We start from the raw sequence: 16,785 nt of genomic DNA on the forward strand, positions 1-16,785 counted from the left end.
CAAGCAATTTTTAAAGCCTGTGGAACCTAAAATCGCTTCCAGAGATTTTCCGTTGATTGTGACGTAATAACAATGATGAGAATTCAGTGAACAGTATAACAACCATTGGAAGTCGGTATTAACCTTAGACATACAAAAGCCTCCAAATACCACCTTACTGTTATTCAGAAACTATGCCTCTGTATAGACCAATTGAGCAGCTGAAAATGTGACTATTAGTACGACAGCTCACCGTGTAGTCTTCTCTACTGTTACTCCAATGACCTCTACAAAGATTGGTATTAAACTGAGTAGCTCAAGGTCCAGTACTGATAGTTCGGTAATTTTCACATCTGTCAACATCTGCTTTCTTTGGGATTGGAATTATTATATTCTTCTTGAAGTCTGAGGGTATTTTGCGTGTCTCATACATCTTGCTCACTAGATGGTAGAGTTTTGTTAGGCCTGGCTCTCCCAAGGCCGTCAGTAGTTCTAATGGAATGTTGTCTGCTCCCGGGGCCTTGTTTCGACTTAGGTCTTTCAGTGCTCTGTCAAACTCTTCACGCAGTATCGTATCTCCCATTTCATCTTCATACATTCTCTTCCATTTCCATAATATTGTCCTCAAGAGCATTACCCTTGTATAGACCCTCTATATACTCCTTCCACCTTACTGCTTTCCCTCCTTTGCTTAGAACTGGGTTTCCATCTGAGCTCTTGATACTCATGCAAGTGGTTCTTTTTTCTCCGAAGTTCTCTTCAATTTTCCTGTAGGCAGTATCTATCTTACCCCTAGTGATATACGTGTCTACATCCTTACATTTGTCCTCCAGCCATCCCTGCTTAGCCATTTTGCGCTTCCTGTCGATCTCATTTTTGAGACGTTTGTATTCCTTTTTGCCTGCTTCATTTACTGCATTTTTGTATTTTCTCCTTTTGTCAATTAATTTCAATGTCTCTTCTGTTACCCAAGGATTTCTATTAGCCCTTGTCTTTTTACCTGCTTGATCCTCTGCTGCCTTCACTATTTCATCTCTCAAAGCTACCCATTCTTCTTCTAGTGTACTTCTTTCCCCCATTCTTGTCAATTGCTCCCTTACACTCTCCCTGAAACTCCATAAAACCTCTTGTTTAGTCAGTTTATCCAGGTCCCATTTCCTTAAATTTCCACCATTTTGCAGTTTATTCAGTTTTCATCTACCGTTCATAACCAATAGATTGTGGTCAGAGTCCGCATCTGCCCCTGGAAATGTCTTACAATTTAAACTCTGGTTCCTAAATCTCTGTCTTACCATTATATAACCTGAGATCTTTCAGTATCTCCAGGGTTCTTCCATGTATACAACCTTCTTTCATGATTCTTGAACCAAGTGTTAGCTATGATTAAGTTATGCTCTGTGCGAATTCTACCAGGCGGCTTCCTCTTTCATTCCTTACTCCCATTCCAAATGCACCTACTATGTTTGCTTCTCTTCCTTTTCCTACTATCAATTTCCAGTCACCCATGACTATTAATTTCTCGTCTCCCATCACTATCTGAATAATTTCTTTTATCTCATCATACATTTCATCAATTTCTTCGTCATCTGCAGAGCTAGTTGGCATATAAACTTGTACTATTGTGGTAGGCGTGGCCTTGGTATCTATCTTGGCCACAATAATGCGTTCACTATGCTGTTTGTATTAGCTTACCCGCTTTCCTATTTTCCTATTCATTATTAAACCTACTCCTGCTTTACCCCTATTTGATTTTGTATGTATAACCCTGTATTTACCTGACCAGAAGTCTTGTTCCTCCTGCCACCGAACTTCGCTAATTCCCTCTATATCTAACTTTAACCTATCCATTTCCCTTTTTAAATTTTCTAACCTACATGCCCGATTAAGGATTCTGACATTCCATGCTCCGATGTGTAGATCGCCAGTTTTCTTTCTCCTGATAACAACGTCCTCCTGAGTAGTTCCCGCCCGGAGATGTGAATGGGGGACTATTTAACCTCCAGAATATTTTACCCAAGAGTTTATACTACTATACTTTCAATTTCTCCAACTTGCCTCTGTGAACTAACCCAGATGCTGATACAAGAAGTTACAATAAATTACCTTTGTGACACCAACTAAAAATTCTAAAAATTTTCATTTATTATTTTCTTTACACCCAGAGTTTCGGAGCATTATGTTCTACATTAATGCTGGAATTTAGTATTTCTTGTACAAAACTGAAACATATAACCTATTGAAATTAAAAATAATACCATTGTTCACAGCTACAACACAAGGAACTAAAAAAAAAAAATGTTACTAAAGCTATCAGCTGTGCAGAAAGGACTTCAGTATGCAGCACACAAATCTCATTCCCAAATTGCATAAGGTTTCTAACATGTGATAAGCAAATATTAAATCTAATGTCAGGTAGTTTCTTCTGGAAAAACCACTATTCCTATGGTAGATACATGTTGGTCAGTATGTTTTTCACTCGTAATGTGGACTGATTTAAGCCATTAAGTTATGTAGCACTCTGAAAGTTAACAGCATATAGCCATAAAACAAACCAATCGCTTATACATACCCGTTAAACTAACTCGTAGCATGTCATTTCAATGGAAATTGTGCATATTGCCCATAGAACATATAACTTACTAGTTGGGGACAGTCGTAAGACATATTCTGTGAAGGTGATCAGGACATTTCAGGGATGTGGTTGGATGACTTGAAATATATTTTATGATATTGCCTTTTGTGCTTAGTGACCTTTGTGAAGGAGCCCAAATACTTGGGTGTTGAATGACTTGGTGTAGTGATGTACAGAGAAACTTTCAGAAGTTTTGTGGGTTACTCCATGCCAACTGGTCCAGCCTCCCCACTGCAGCATCTCAGATTTTGTTGAAGCTGTTTTAGTCGATTCCAATACTTACCAAACAGAATTCCACAAATTTTTAGCTGCTAATACGCAACACCTGATACATTGTAACCATGAAACTGAAGGTGAACAAAATACAGTGAGCTTTACAGTAAAGTGGTCTACCCATGAAATGCACTCCATCAGCTTTCTGCTTGTTGTTGTAACCAGTGTACAAATTGCAAGATTAAAGGTTGAGTAGTCTCGTTACCATATCCACGCAAAATTAAAAAAAAAAAAAAACTGCCAGGTTAGACATTTTTGAAAATTTGACATAGAGCAATATTTTTTGTATAAGAATTAGGCCTATAATTTGGCAACTTTTAGGAATTGTCTTTAAATGACACAGAGCAATGACTGTCAAAATGCTTTTGTGGGTTAGTTTCAACTCATTGTGTGGAAGGAAAGTAAATAAACTTTTGAGACAATTTTTTTATGTCTGATGTTCCCTGAAATGGAAAAAGACAAAAGACTGAATAATTTCCATTCTTTGTATTAGAATGCTGATGTAGTGTGTTGGTGGTGATGTGGAATTTTGAGAGCTGAATTATGTAGTTTAACATTATTTGCTCACCAAATTTTCTATTTGTTGCAGATAATATTGTTGAATTAGAGCTTAGATATTCTACATTATTGAACTTAACTTTGTATCACTTGCATATCTGCATGAGCTTAGCTTCATGGGGAGCAGGAACTGAAAGAATGAGACTAACAGGAAAAAAACTTGCTATGAAATAAGAACAAAATTCTTAGCAAAATAAAGAAATTCTCTTCTAAAGTACAATGTTGAAGTCACAATCTGGTGCTGAGTAATATTCAGTGCTCTGCCCCATGCTTTTTAACTTTTTTGAATCCTCCTTGGGCATGTTGTCCACAGGATAAGACCATCCAGTGTGTGAAGTGCTCTTCCAACAATGAACTTGAAGTATCAATTCGGCCCAGCATGCTTGGTTGGCTTAATAAATATCAGCAGACACTGCAGTCTGTAACATTTGGTTGATTACTGCCTTCTGGAGAAAAGTGTCCACAATTCGGGAATGGGGTACTTGTGCATTATTGTCTTTGAAACAAAACGTAGTCACCTAAAATATGACTGTAGGGCTGGATGAAATGTAAGAAGGTCTTGTCCTGATACTACATGGACCTCAAACTACTCAAAATGTGAGACAAAAAGCGAAAAGGGACCTCTTGTTGGAAAAGTAAAATTTTCAGTACAAGCAAAAACTTTCGATAATGTCTGATATATCCAGTTCCTTTTTCTTATGTATATTGTAATAATTATTTCATTTTGTACATTCTCGTATCGATTTGGAAGTTGTTTCAATCCAACGGGAGTCAATAATGGCATCAAAAGCAATCAATGTCAGTCTTCTGAAAACATACCTCTTGTTATGCAGAAATAACATTGACCCAACGAGAGGCCCTTTCTAAAATATGTAATAGCATCTTCTAAGTTTTAGAAGCATTTTAAGGAGCATTCAGTAGATTTGCATAAAAGAACAATTTGTGATCACAAAAATGCCAGACAAGTGGTTCCTTTTCATATGAGATACATAAATGTCTACAGAGGTTGTCAATTTGCAGTTGACCATAGTGTAGAACGAAAATATCAATATTCTGCCAAAAATGTAGCATAGGGTTCACTAATTCTCTCAATTTGGCGCCAAATTACTTAGTTTTAAATTTATGTGCATTGTAATGTCCTATAAGTCTGAAGGGATTAATCACATGTTTAATGTTAACTTTAAAAAACTCTGTACTCTTTCACAATGGACATTTTTAGCGTAATATTTATACAGAATTTGTTTCTTAAATATGTCCAGTTGAATAGTCGTAATAAAATGAAACTTTAAAACACATTATCTTAAAACAGCCCTCTTCCATCACACACATTCATCATGACATAACTCACCAAAATTTAGAGATAGATTTTTACAAGTTGTTCAGAATTTAATGTTGGATGTAAAAGTTACAATAACTCAAAACCCAAAATTTTCAGCAAGAGGTCCCTTTTGCTTCCATATCACAAATAATGAAGCATATATGTATTACTGACCCTAAACATGAATGGCACATCTGCAATGCTGAACCTATGGGACTGCATGCTTGGGACATCCATTGGTATTTAGCTGCCGCCAACATTTTCTGTAATGATCATCAGGTGTTAGTCAAATCTTTCACTCTTCAGCAAAGAGAAAATGATGTATTGTATTGATCTAATGTAGTGCTTCGCAGTTTTTGTGGGTTTATATTGTTATTCATAATGAATTTCTAAAGGCGAAAGATTTTCTGGAGACAGTTTAAACTGTCTAGGCCAATAAAACTCTTAATTTGCTTTCAAAACGGCAGTGTGAAACCCTGTTGCATTCTGCTGTTAACTGTCGTCATACTGTGGTGCTGACTGCAGTTGACCACTGCGAGGCAAAACTTCAATGTGTTGTCTCTCAATATTGCAGTTGAATGTTCAGATAATGTTGCTGTTGTGTATGCAGATTTGGCAAGCAAAGTTCTGAGCCAAGAACCCTTCTTGCAGTAAGCTAATAATGTTTTCATGATCTTCAGAAAACATTGTAAGTCTCTGATAATGCTGTTGCCAGCTTTCAACCACAAATTGTGCCATTGGCACTGATGGTAAAGGCACAGTTACCTTGAAATGCGGCAATGTGGAGATATTGGCATGAGACAAACAAAATAACAATACATGATTGGTCATTGTATGCACGCAAAGCAGCTATATGAAGTCCACCACAACTCCGAGGAACCTTCTTTGGCTTTATGGAATATGTTAGCTCCAAAAAATTGCATGGCAAAAATTCCAAATGAAACATGTACAAAAGATAAGTAAAAATATGGGAGCAAGTAAGAAATGTAATATGATAGTTAAAATCATGTGGCAAAGGATTAGAAATTGAAAAAAAATTACATTTAGACCAATTCCTTGAATAAAGTTACATCATTACTCTAAGGATGAGGAAAATATTGCATCCAATGGAATTCAAACCCTCAGATTTCAGCATGCCAGCCAAATAACGTAACTAATAGGCTGTGGTGCTGTTTTGAAACAAATGCTATTATCAAGTCTCTAGTAAATCGTAAGAAATTCAGAGATTTTGTCACTAGCATGAATGACTGCTGAGTATAGTACCAGGGACCGTAACCTGCACAGCCATATAGGTGATCTCAAGAAGACAATCCTACCCCTGTGTACCTTTCCTTGTAAGGTGATTGTAAGATCATGTTAATTTCCATTTATAGTGTAATTAGAGCCATATGATATCACCTAATAATTATAAATTGTAGTATCTATTAATTTTTGAAATGGCAGTATTATTGCTGTACACTCACAGTGGACAATAGTAGCTTTCTTTCTGCTTCCTTTTTTTCCCCAGTACAGGAAATACCTCAAAATATTGACTGGTATAAAATAACTGTGGTGCAGACAGAAAAAGCTATGGCAGGAAATGTTATCCATGTGGACAGATACATTCATTGTTAATTGGCCCTTTGCCAGTAGCAAAACATTTTGACCTCCTGCAGGTGACTAACAAGGGAACCTCCCCATCGCACCCCCCTCAGATTTAGTTATAAGTTGGCACAGTGGATAGGCCTTGAAAAACTGAACACAGATCAATTGAGAAAACAGGAAGAAGTTGTGTAGAACTGTGAAAAAATAAACAAAATATACAAACTGAGTAGTTCAAGGGAAGATAAGCAACAATAAAGACGATAGGAACGCAGGAGCGCCGTGGTCTCGTGATAACGTGAGCAGCTGTGGAACGAAAGGTCCTAGGTTCAAATCTTCCAACAAGTGTAAATTTTAATTTTTTATTTTCAGTTTATGTGACAAACTCTGTTTTCATCACTTTTTTGGGAGTGATTATCACATCCACAAGAAAACCTAAATCGGGCAAGGTAGAAGAATCTTTTTACCCATTCGCCAAGTGTACAAGTTAGGTGGGTCGACAACATATTCCTGTCACGTGACGCACATGCCGTCACCAGTGTCGTATAGAATATATCAGATGTGTTTTCCTGTGGAGGAATCGGTTGACCTATGACCTTACGATCAAATGTTTTCTGTTCCCATTGGAGAGGCACGTCCTTTCGTCTACTAATCGCACGGTTTTGCAGTGTGGTCGCAAAACACACACACTAAACGTATTACAGTGAACAGAGATGTCAATGAACGAACGGACAGATAATAACTATGCAAAAATAAAGAAAGTAAAATTTTCAGTCGAGGGAAGGCTTGAACCAAGGATCTTTCGTTCAGCAGCTGCTCACGCTACCGCTGGACCACGGCGCTTCTAAGCACACTTCGTCCATGATGTTGCTTATGTGGCCCATGGACTACTCAGTTTGTATATTTTGCTTTTTTTTTCACAGTTCCACACAACTTCCTCCTGTTTTCTCAATTGATCTGTGTTCAGTTTATCAAGGCCTATCCACTGTGCCAACTTATAACTAAATCTGAGGGGGGGTGCGATGGGGAGGTTCCCTTGTAAGTAGTGACATTGTCGTACCTACTCACAACCACATTCATAGCATACAATAAGCTAGCCATATGCTCCCAGTACATTTCAGATAATAACTAACTCTGCTCTTGCAGTGCACATTAAGTGATATGTAGATATCATGAACATGTTTTATTATTTTCATTGTGTGTAAAATATTGAAGTTTGACTGCTTGTTTTTGGAACGCTAACATCTGCAAAAGCCGTAATTGTGATGGCACCCTGCAAATAAAATACAAATTAATTGTGTCCTGGCATAGAAGTCGGTGTAGAGGAAGCATATGAGAATTTAAAGGGTGGTCCAGGTCAGTCCACAATTTCTGAGCAGTTAGCAGCAAATGCAAAAAAGAGATACTTCCAGTGATGGCAGGTGATTGCTCGGTTCAGTGCCAAACACTGTCATGTGGCACCTATAAGTGCAGAGATTAGGAGTCAATAAGGATACTTGTAGGAGGCTCAAGGAACTCTGGGTCTGAATAACACTTGTTTATTGCATTCGGACTAACTACTACAAAGAGGGCTACTTCTATGCATTAGTAAAAACAAAGCATTAATTTGTTGGCACAACAAAAGCCTGTGTTACTCTGTGGGGTGAGAACTAAACGAGATAGCAATCACTAAAGCAGATATTTGAGAGCACCACTCAAAGTGAGAAAACATACTTAAATCTGAAGTTGCCCAAGGATGGCGTCGAGGGACATGAAGTCGGCGTCTAAATTTTCTGACGGAGAACTCTTTTGAATATGAAAATTCGGGATTTTTAAAGGATTCTGGTGCCACTTGGTTCTTCCCTATCCATAGTTGGTGCACCAGTCCACAGGCACATTTTAAGAACTGGCCAATTGATATGTGGCTCTGCACCTCCCTGTTCCTCTGGCCAACCATGTTGATGCCTGTGACACAGTGTTCAGGACCTATCCCTTCTCCTACTCTGTTGGCAGGGATATCCCTGGCCTTTACACAAACTAACTCCATGCTTGGTAGCAACAGCTTTCAGCTGAAAGCTAAACGTCATCTCCTATTTTCCAAACTTCACAGAAGCTCTCCTGCAAACCTTGCAGAACTAGCACTCCTGGAAGAAAGTAAGAGATGAGGTACTGGCGGAAGTATAGCTGTGAGGATTGTGCGTGAGTCGTGCTTAGGTAGCTCAGTTGGTAGAGCACTTGCCTGTGAAAGGCAAAGGTCCCAAGTTCGAGTCTCGGTCCGGCACACAGTTTTAATCTGCCAGGAAGTTTCTTATTATGTTACTGTTCATGCTTGTAACCTAAACACTACTGTCTGTGGGAGCCACTTGCGTTGTGTTTCTGGTTTCCTGTCTTGGAATACTTTAGCTGGCTTACAACAGCTTCAGCTTAGCATGTAAGTCCATAAGTGTTGACCATACAAGACAGAATAAGTAAATAAACTTACCATGTCTAGTAACCAGAAATGTGTGTGTATCAGAAGCAAGTTTATGCAAAGTCGTAAATATGCAAAGGGATAGAAAAGTTGTAACCCATGTCCTATGTTTTAGGCCCTTACATTGCTTTTGTAGATATTCAACCATTAACTCTTTTTTTCCCATTTGTTGTTGCAGAGGAACTTACGGTGCTACAATATTGCCAAGCTCTATTATCAGGTTGGAGACTATGAATCTGCAAGGCGTTACATTTCCAGTTACCTGACTGTGCGTGAAGATTCAGCCTCAGGTCATAAACTTTTTGCCCAAATACTGGAAGCTCTTGGCCAGAAGGAGAAAGCAGTAACAGAGTACAAATGCTCATTAGAACTGGAACATTCTCAGCCTGATATAATCCTCAAAGGTTGGTAGCGTGAAATAAAGCTTCTGCTGTATTGCTAATATTAATTGTACATTAAGATTTGTATTCCAAAGTGTTATTTGTTAGTATATTAGTGAATCTTTTGCCCTGTAATTATTTAGAATTAAAAAAAAAACAACCTTTCTAAAATGTTGATTAGACATATTAGTGGCATAATCCGTATCACTTCAAAGGTGACACTGCAAACACCTTTCTGAAGATGTGATTTCAGAAAATTTTTTTAAAATGCTATATCTCTGTAACAGTTTTGGATATGTTGTTAGTTTTTTTATTTGAAAGATAATTGCTTTATGACTACAATGGTATCTTCTGTTTGGACATATCTGTTGTTCTTTTAATGTCACCTTTTGAATTTTTTTTATAATTTACAGAAAAACTTATTTTTTTCAAAAATGCCCAATCTAGAAAAGTTAATTTTTTCCTGTTGATTAGTACCATGTAGTACTAGGTTCTTTGTAAAAGAGAGCTTCCACTTTTTAAGTTGGATAGGTTTTATTGTAAAAAATCAGTATTTTTTTTATTTTCAAGGGTAATGTATGTCTTCACTGAAGTTGTTTCTTACTGATTTCTTTGTTACAATGTTTATTTGTATTGTCTTTGTTGAAGTTATTTATCATCACTTTCTTTGTTGCAGATATTTCTTAGGCTTTGTTGTAGTTTCTTTGTTGTGGTTGTTCATTGCATGTTTCTCTATTGTAGTTGTTCAGTGCTAATTTGTTCACTGAAGGAGGCTTCTAAGAAATTTGAGACCATCCAGTGAGTTCTGTGTTTTTGTGAGAAATTTACCAGTTGACGCAGTTGCAGTGTGTTTTGTGAAAAGGACTGTTTGAAATGTGTTCTGACTGGTGCCACAGGAAAGTGAAGTGTGCTGACTATTTGCATATCCATAAAAGAGTGATATATAAGACAAATAAACATACTTTGTTCAGGTTAGAAATAAGGGTTCTCATTTGAAGAATGTTTCAAAGTGAAGATGTTTCCAGTGACGACTTTTTGTGTTCTAAATGTCTGGACAGAGTAACAATGATAACTTCTGAAATAGGTGAAGCCTCCCATGGTGCAGGTGATGTAGATTTTGCATCAGTAGAGGAAGAATTAAATACCCTGAATCAGTCAACTGCAGAGGTAGGTGTTAGTCCTGTTACGGAACTGTGGTCAGTGAAGTTGAGTCATAATCTCTATGCATCAAGAAAGTGCAGAGAAATTACTAAAGCTGTGGATGAATAAAACACAGAAAAACTGACCACACTCTTCAAAGTAGAAATTCCATCTTAAGAAAAAATAAACCAAAACACTTGCACCTCATGCCAGGAATTTTTCACAAATATCAATTCAGTTGTTGAATATTGTGCATCCTACAGTGAAAAAGTACAAGTTTGAACTTTTATTCCAGAGACATTTTGAAAGAATACAATTTTGAACCATGTTCCATCAGTATCAAAGTACATGGTACACAAATCAAGAAATGTGAGGTCTGTAAAAGGAGTCTTTGGAAGACCAGATCCCTATTATGGTCATCCTGTAGAAGCAGCTAAAGTTCAAATAGTGAAGTCATTTTATCTGGAAGATAAATGAGACTTCTCACCCGAGTGCCAACAAAAAAGACACTATAACTGGTAACAGTTACAGGTAAAAAAGTTGGGAAGTGAAGAGGTACATAATACGCAGTGTTAAAGAAACTTTTGAAATTACAAAAGTAACTATACAACTTCACATAATGGAAGATCAACATTTTATGCACTACGACCTAAGTGGGTAGTTCCACACCCACCTAGAGATGTCTGTTTATATGTGTATTGCGCAAATTTTGAACTTTGTGTGATGACTAAACTAATTATGAAAACTGTTGCCTTTGACAGAGTTTCATTAATGCACTGGGCAAATGATCAGTGAAAACAGTAACACACCAGCATCTGAAGAAATTGCAACAACACTGCAGAAGTGAGTGTGTACAGGCTTTGGTACTTCACTGTGATTTTACTGAGAACTGGTCTGTAACTCTCTCTCAAGAAGTACAAGGCTCTCATCAGAGTAATGACCAGGTTGCAATTGTTGCAGGAGTGACATATTTTCAAAACAAGACCACAAGTGTTAGGAGTTATAAGTGATGACACAGCAATGCTCAAAATTCTTCAACTGCAAACAGGGGTTTCGAAGATCATCATTATTTCTGATGGTTTTCAAAGTCATTTTAAAAATCATTGCCAGCTGTTTCAATTGAGTAAGCTTCTTGTGTCAACTGACGGGCTATACAATGCTACTGGTCACGGGAAGGGGCCTTGTGATGGTGTAGGCGGCCTGCTGGTGCTCGAATGCCAGCAGTCTCTAAGCATTCCAAGTCTCAGTACAGTGCAAGGAAGTATGGCAGCGGACCTTATTCGCTCCGGTACCTCATGTATGAGAGCTGATAGGGACTCCTTTGTCTCAATGAAGCCTCAGTTTCTTGTAGATCATTTAGAGGACAAGTTTGGGGGAGGTGGAGGGCTTGCCCAAAATGCGGTCAGGGTCAGTCTTGATAAAAATGGCTTCCTCTGCCAGGTCACGGGCATTACTCTCTTGTGACAAGCTGGGGGATGTTTCCGTTACAATAACCCCTCATAAGCGCTTAAATATGGTCCAGGGTATTATATTCCACAGGGACCTCGTTCTGCAGTCAGACGAAGAGCTGCGCACCAACTTAAAGCGACGAGGAGTTCATTTCGTCCTGCGCAAACATTGGCGTCCGAGGGATAATCAGGTTGCCACCGGTGCCTTCATCTTGGCCTCTGAGGGCAATACATTACCCAAGAAGGTCAAGGCGATGGTCTATCACTGTGATGTCAAGCCATATATCCCTCCCCCAATGCGGTGCATTAAGTGCTGGAAGTTTGGCCATATGTCTTCCCACTGTACTTCCAGCATCGCATGTTGACATTGTGGACGTCCATCCCATCCCAATACTCCATGTGCCCTGCCTCCCATCTGTGGAGAGAATCATTCCCCTTGCTCACCAGACTGCAGTATTTTACAGCAAGAAAGGAAAATTATGAAATACAAGACCCTGGACCGACCGACCTACACTGAGGCTAAGAGGAAATTTGAGTGCCTACATACTGTGGCTATGAATTCCTCTTATGCCGCTACTATGAGAACAGTTCTGCAAGTTCCTGCCCCCGTGATGGTGGGGGGGGCACTTCTCTCACTACCTCTGGAGCACTGTCCCCCAACCATCGGGGATACCAGTCCCCACTACTTAGCCAGAGAAGCATGGGTCTTCTTCGGCTCTTCTCGCTAGGAAGGGGGCCCTTGGGTCACTACCTTCCCAGGTTTCTGCTAGTGGAAAAGATGACACCTGCCAGTGGCTGAAGTGCGCAAAAGCAGCTGGTTGTTGGGCTTAAAGATCATCCTAAGTCCCGGAGACTGAATCAGTGAAGCCCTCCCAGTCAGAGAAACCCAAGGATCAGTGAGAGAAATCCAGAAAGAAGGCCCCTCAAGACCAAGGGAATTGCAGTGGCACCCACACCACTGGTGCCTACAAGCTCTTGAGCCTGGACCGAGCAAGGTGGCGCAGTGGTTAGCACACTGGACTCGCATTTGGGAGGACGGCAGTTAAATCCCGCGTCCGGCCGTCCTGATTAAGGTTTTCCATGATTTTGCAATATCGCTTCAGGCAAATACCGGGATGGTTCCTTTGAAAGAGCATGATCGACTTCCTTCCCCATTCTTCCCTAATCTGATGAGACTGATGACCTCGCAGTTTGGTCTTCCCCCGAAATCAACCCAACTCAGAGTCTGATGATGTGAAGATTCTGATGTGCACTGAGGACCTACATCTCGTCAGACCCTCAGATAGAATGGATATAGCCTGTTCAGGAAATAAGTCGGTGGCAGTAGGTGACCCTGAGACATAACCTACTTCCTTGCACTCTTTATGCCTTCCCAGCCTCACAATAATGTCATCCTCCAGTTGAATTGCGGTGGTTTTTTCCACCACATTACTGGGCTATGGCCACTGTTAAGCTTTACATCTGCTTTCTGCATTGCCCTCCAGGAAACCTGGTTCCCCACAATGCCAACCCCTGCCCTTTGTGGCTACAGGGGATATTACAAGAACCGTAGCGAATGTAATAGATTGTCTGGTGGAGTTTGCATTTATGTTCTGAACTCACTATGTAGTGAACCTGTGCCCCTTCAAACTTCTCTTGAAGCTGTGGCTGTCAGGATACGGGCGACACAGGATATGAGCAACTGCAACATATAACTCCCTCTAGATGGTGTGGTACCCCTGAACGTATTGGTGACACTGATTGATCAATTCCCTAAACCTCCCCTACTTTTGGGAACTTCTAATACCCATAACCCCTACTGGGGTTGCACCATGCTTACTGGCCTTGGCAGAGACGTTAAAAATTTACTGTCCCAACTCTAGCTCTGCCCCTTAAATAATGGGGCTGCCACATATTTCAGTGAGGGTCATAGTAGTTACTCGGCCATAGATTTTTCAATTTGCAGTGCAGGGCTTCTCTCACATGTCCACGAGTGAGCACATGATGACCTGTGTGGTAGTAACCAATTCTCCATCTTCCTGTTACTTCCCCGGCACCGTGCCCACAGACGTCTACCCAGATGGGCCTTAAACAAGGCAGACTGGGTAGCCTTCACCTCTGCTGTCACCTCTCTGCCACATGGTGCCATCCATGTTGTGATTGAGCAGGTCACTACAATGATCGGTTCAGTGGCATAAAATTTGATCCTTCGTTCTCTAGGGTGCCCCATGGCAAAAGACAGTCCCTTGGTGGTCACTGGAAGTCGCTGAGGCAATTAGAGCATCGGTGAGCTTTACAGCGACATAAGCGGCACCCTTCCCTAGAGTACCCAATAGACTTTAAACAGCTCCGTGCTCACGTTCATCTGCTTATAAAACGCCTGAAACAGGAGTGTTTGGAAAGGTAAGTGTCTACGATTGGGTTCCATATGTGACCTTCCCAAGTCTAGATGAGAATTGGATGTCTCTTTTTGGGTATCAGACCCCAGTAGGTGTCTCTGGCATTAACATCAGTGGCATGTTGTCTACTAACGCAAATGCAGACTGCCGAGCACTCTGCTCGAGCCTCTGTGTCGGAGAACTAACCCCCAGCCTTGTGCACCCTCAAATGGTGGATGGAAAGGAAAGTCCTCTCAATCAGTACACACCTCAGTGAACCCTATAAAGCCCCATTTACGGTGTGGTAGCTCCTCAACACCCTTGCACGTTGCCCCGAGACTGCTCCTGGGCCGGATCGGATCCACAGTAAGAGGATTAAACGTCTCTCATTTGACTACAAGCGACATCTTGTCATCATCTCAACCGGATCTGGTGTGATAGCATCCTTCCATTGCAGTGTCGGAAGAGCACCATCATTCCGATGCTAAAAGCCGGTAAAAATCCGCTTGATGGGGATAGCTATTGGTCCATCAGCCTCACCAACATTTGCTGTAAGCTGCTGGAAAGTATGGTGTGTCGGCGGTTGGGTTGTGTCCTGGAGTCATGTGGCCTACTGGCTCCCTCCTGGTTGAAGCTGGGATCGCCCCCCCCCCCCCTTCCCCTCCTCCCTTTCTGTTCGGTGGTCCCAGCTTCTGGTTTCTTATAGTCGCCGCCTGTTCCTCTCCCACTCATCTTTCCTATTCTATCCTGTTCCCAGACCAAGGACGGCGCCCTCCTGATTCCCGCCCTCGGGCGGGTTTACTGGTTGGGCTCCACCTTGCGTCTCTTCACTGTGATTTTCAGCTTCCTTCTTCTTTGTCCTGTCGTCCCCCCCCCCCCCCCCCTTTGGTTATTTCTTCGGCCCTGGATTGGAATGGATCTCTGCTGAGGTCTGAAAGATTCAGTTTCCCCAATGGTGTTGTTTTTTTCCGACAAATTTTATGGGAGATGCTGTTGTTCTTCACACGGATGGCTCTAAACCTGCTGATCGTGTGGGATATGCCTTCACTTCCTCTGTTGGCATGGAAAATCATCTCCTGCCAGCTGCATGTGGGGACCTGGGAAATTCCCAACAATTCCGCAGTAAACAGTCCCCACTCAACCATGTTTTGTTATGTACAGACTCAATGAGTGGCCTTCAGGCTATTGACCAGTGTTTCTCCCGCCGTCGCGTGGTCTCAGCCATCCATGGCTGTCTCGCTGATCTTCATCATACTGCTTGTTCTCTTGAATTCCTTTGGGTCCCTGGCCATGTGGGTATCCCAGGTAATGAGCTTGCTGATCGTTTGGCTGTGGGAGCAGTCACTCCCCCCCCTCCCCCTCTTGTCACCCCTCCTGCAGTAGATTGACGGTTTCATATCAAATCCCACTTCGCGCGATCATTGGCCAACTCTTGGGAGGCTACCTCCCTGTCAAATAAAGTTCGTGCGATTAAGGTGACACCTGCCCATGGCGTTCTTCCTTCTGTCTTTCCCAAAAGGACACAACCACCCTTTGTCATCTCCACATCCACCATACCAGGCTGACTCATGGTTTTCTTTTACGTAATGAGCCACCCCCACTTTGTGGTTGTGGAGCCTTCCAGTTAGTAGCCCACATTTTGGTGGAATGCCCCCTTCTTTTGGCTCTGCGTACTAAGTACAGACTTCCCCGCACTTTACCTTTAATATTGACAGACGATTCCCGGATGGTTGAACTGATTCTCAGTTTCCTTCGTGAAAGTGGTTTTTATTTTTACTTCTAAGGTTTCTAATTTCCCTCTGGAGTAGTGGCAGGGCGGTGAGGGTTGAGGTGTCTCCCACTGTAAGCTGTGTTTAGAGATTTCTGACTCCCCTCCCTGGCTAAGGTCCTCTTTTCTCTCCCTTTTGCTCTGTTTTTATCGCTTTTTAGATCTGGTTATTTTCCTTTTACAACATGCACTTTTACATTCTACCGGTTGAACGCTTTTGAATAGCAGGTGGTTGTGCCTGTACTGCATCAGAGGAGGGATATTTCTTGCCCCTAGCATAGCCTTGGGGTTGCCCACTTGCTGTCTTCCCTCCTTTTTTTTTCACCATTGACACCACGACTGCACTTTCACATTTTTTTAACTTTTACCTTCTATTGTTATGACTTTTGTGGGATGTAAATCCATCTGAATGGACTACCTTGCTGTTTGAACCTTAAACCCCAATCGACCAACCTACTGGCTCCATGTCAGGGTGACTTCCGCCAGGGTCGCTCTACAACTGATACTGTTGTCCCTCGAGTCTGCCGTCCGAACAGCCTTTACCAGATGCCAGCACCTTGTTGCCGTCTTTTTGATTTACGTAAAGCATACGACATGTCCTGGCGACATCATACCCTTGCCACATTGTATGAATGGGGTCTCTGGGGTCTGCTCCTGATTTTTATCCAGAACTTCCTGTCACTCTGTACTTTCCATGTCCTAGTTGGTGCCTCCCATAGTTCCCCACGTATTCAGGAGAATGGTGTTCTGCAGGGCTCCGTATTGAGTGTATCTCTATTTTTAGTAGCCATTAATGGCCTAGAAGCAGCTGTAGGGCCGTCGGTCTCCTTCTCTGTATGCGGATAACTTCTGCATTTTGTATTGCTCTCCAGTACTGGTGTTGCTGAGCCATTCACAAGGCG

At 41.3% G+C, this 16,785-nt stretch overlaps 1 protein-coding gene across 1 annotated transcript in view; it reads left to right on the forward strand.

Moving 5' to 3' along the window:
- Window positions 1–16,785, forward strand: part of LOC124776581 (E3 SUMO-protein ligase RanBP2) — a 313,159-nt gene that overhangs the window by 36,501 nt on the left and 259,873 nt on the right. Inside the window, exon 2 of the mRNA XM_047251632.1 lies at window positions 8,969–9,194. Coding sequence (XP_047107588.1) covers window positions 8,969–9,194 — 226 coding nt within the window. The remainder of the gene's footprint in view (window positions 1–8,968; window positions 9,195–16,785) is intronic.

The sequence above is a fragment of the Schistocerca piceifrons genome, chromosome 2 (genome assembly GCF_021461385.2).
Source record: "Schistocerca piceifrons isolate TAMUIC-IGC-003096 chromosome 2, iqSchPice1.1, whole genome shotgun sequence".
NCBI lineage: Eukaryota > Metazoa > Arthropoda > Insecta > Orthoptera > Acrididae > Schistocerca > Schistocerca piceifrons.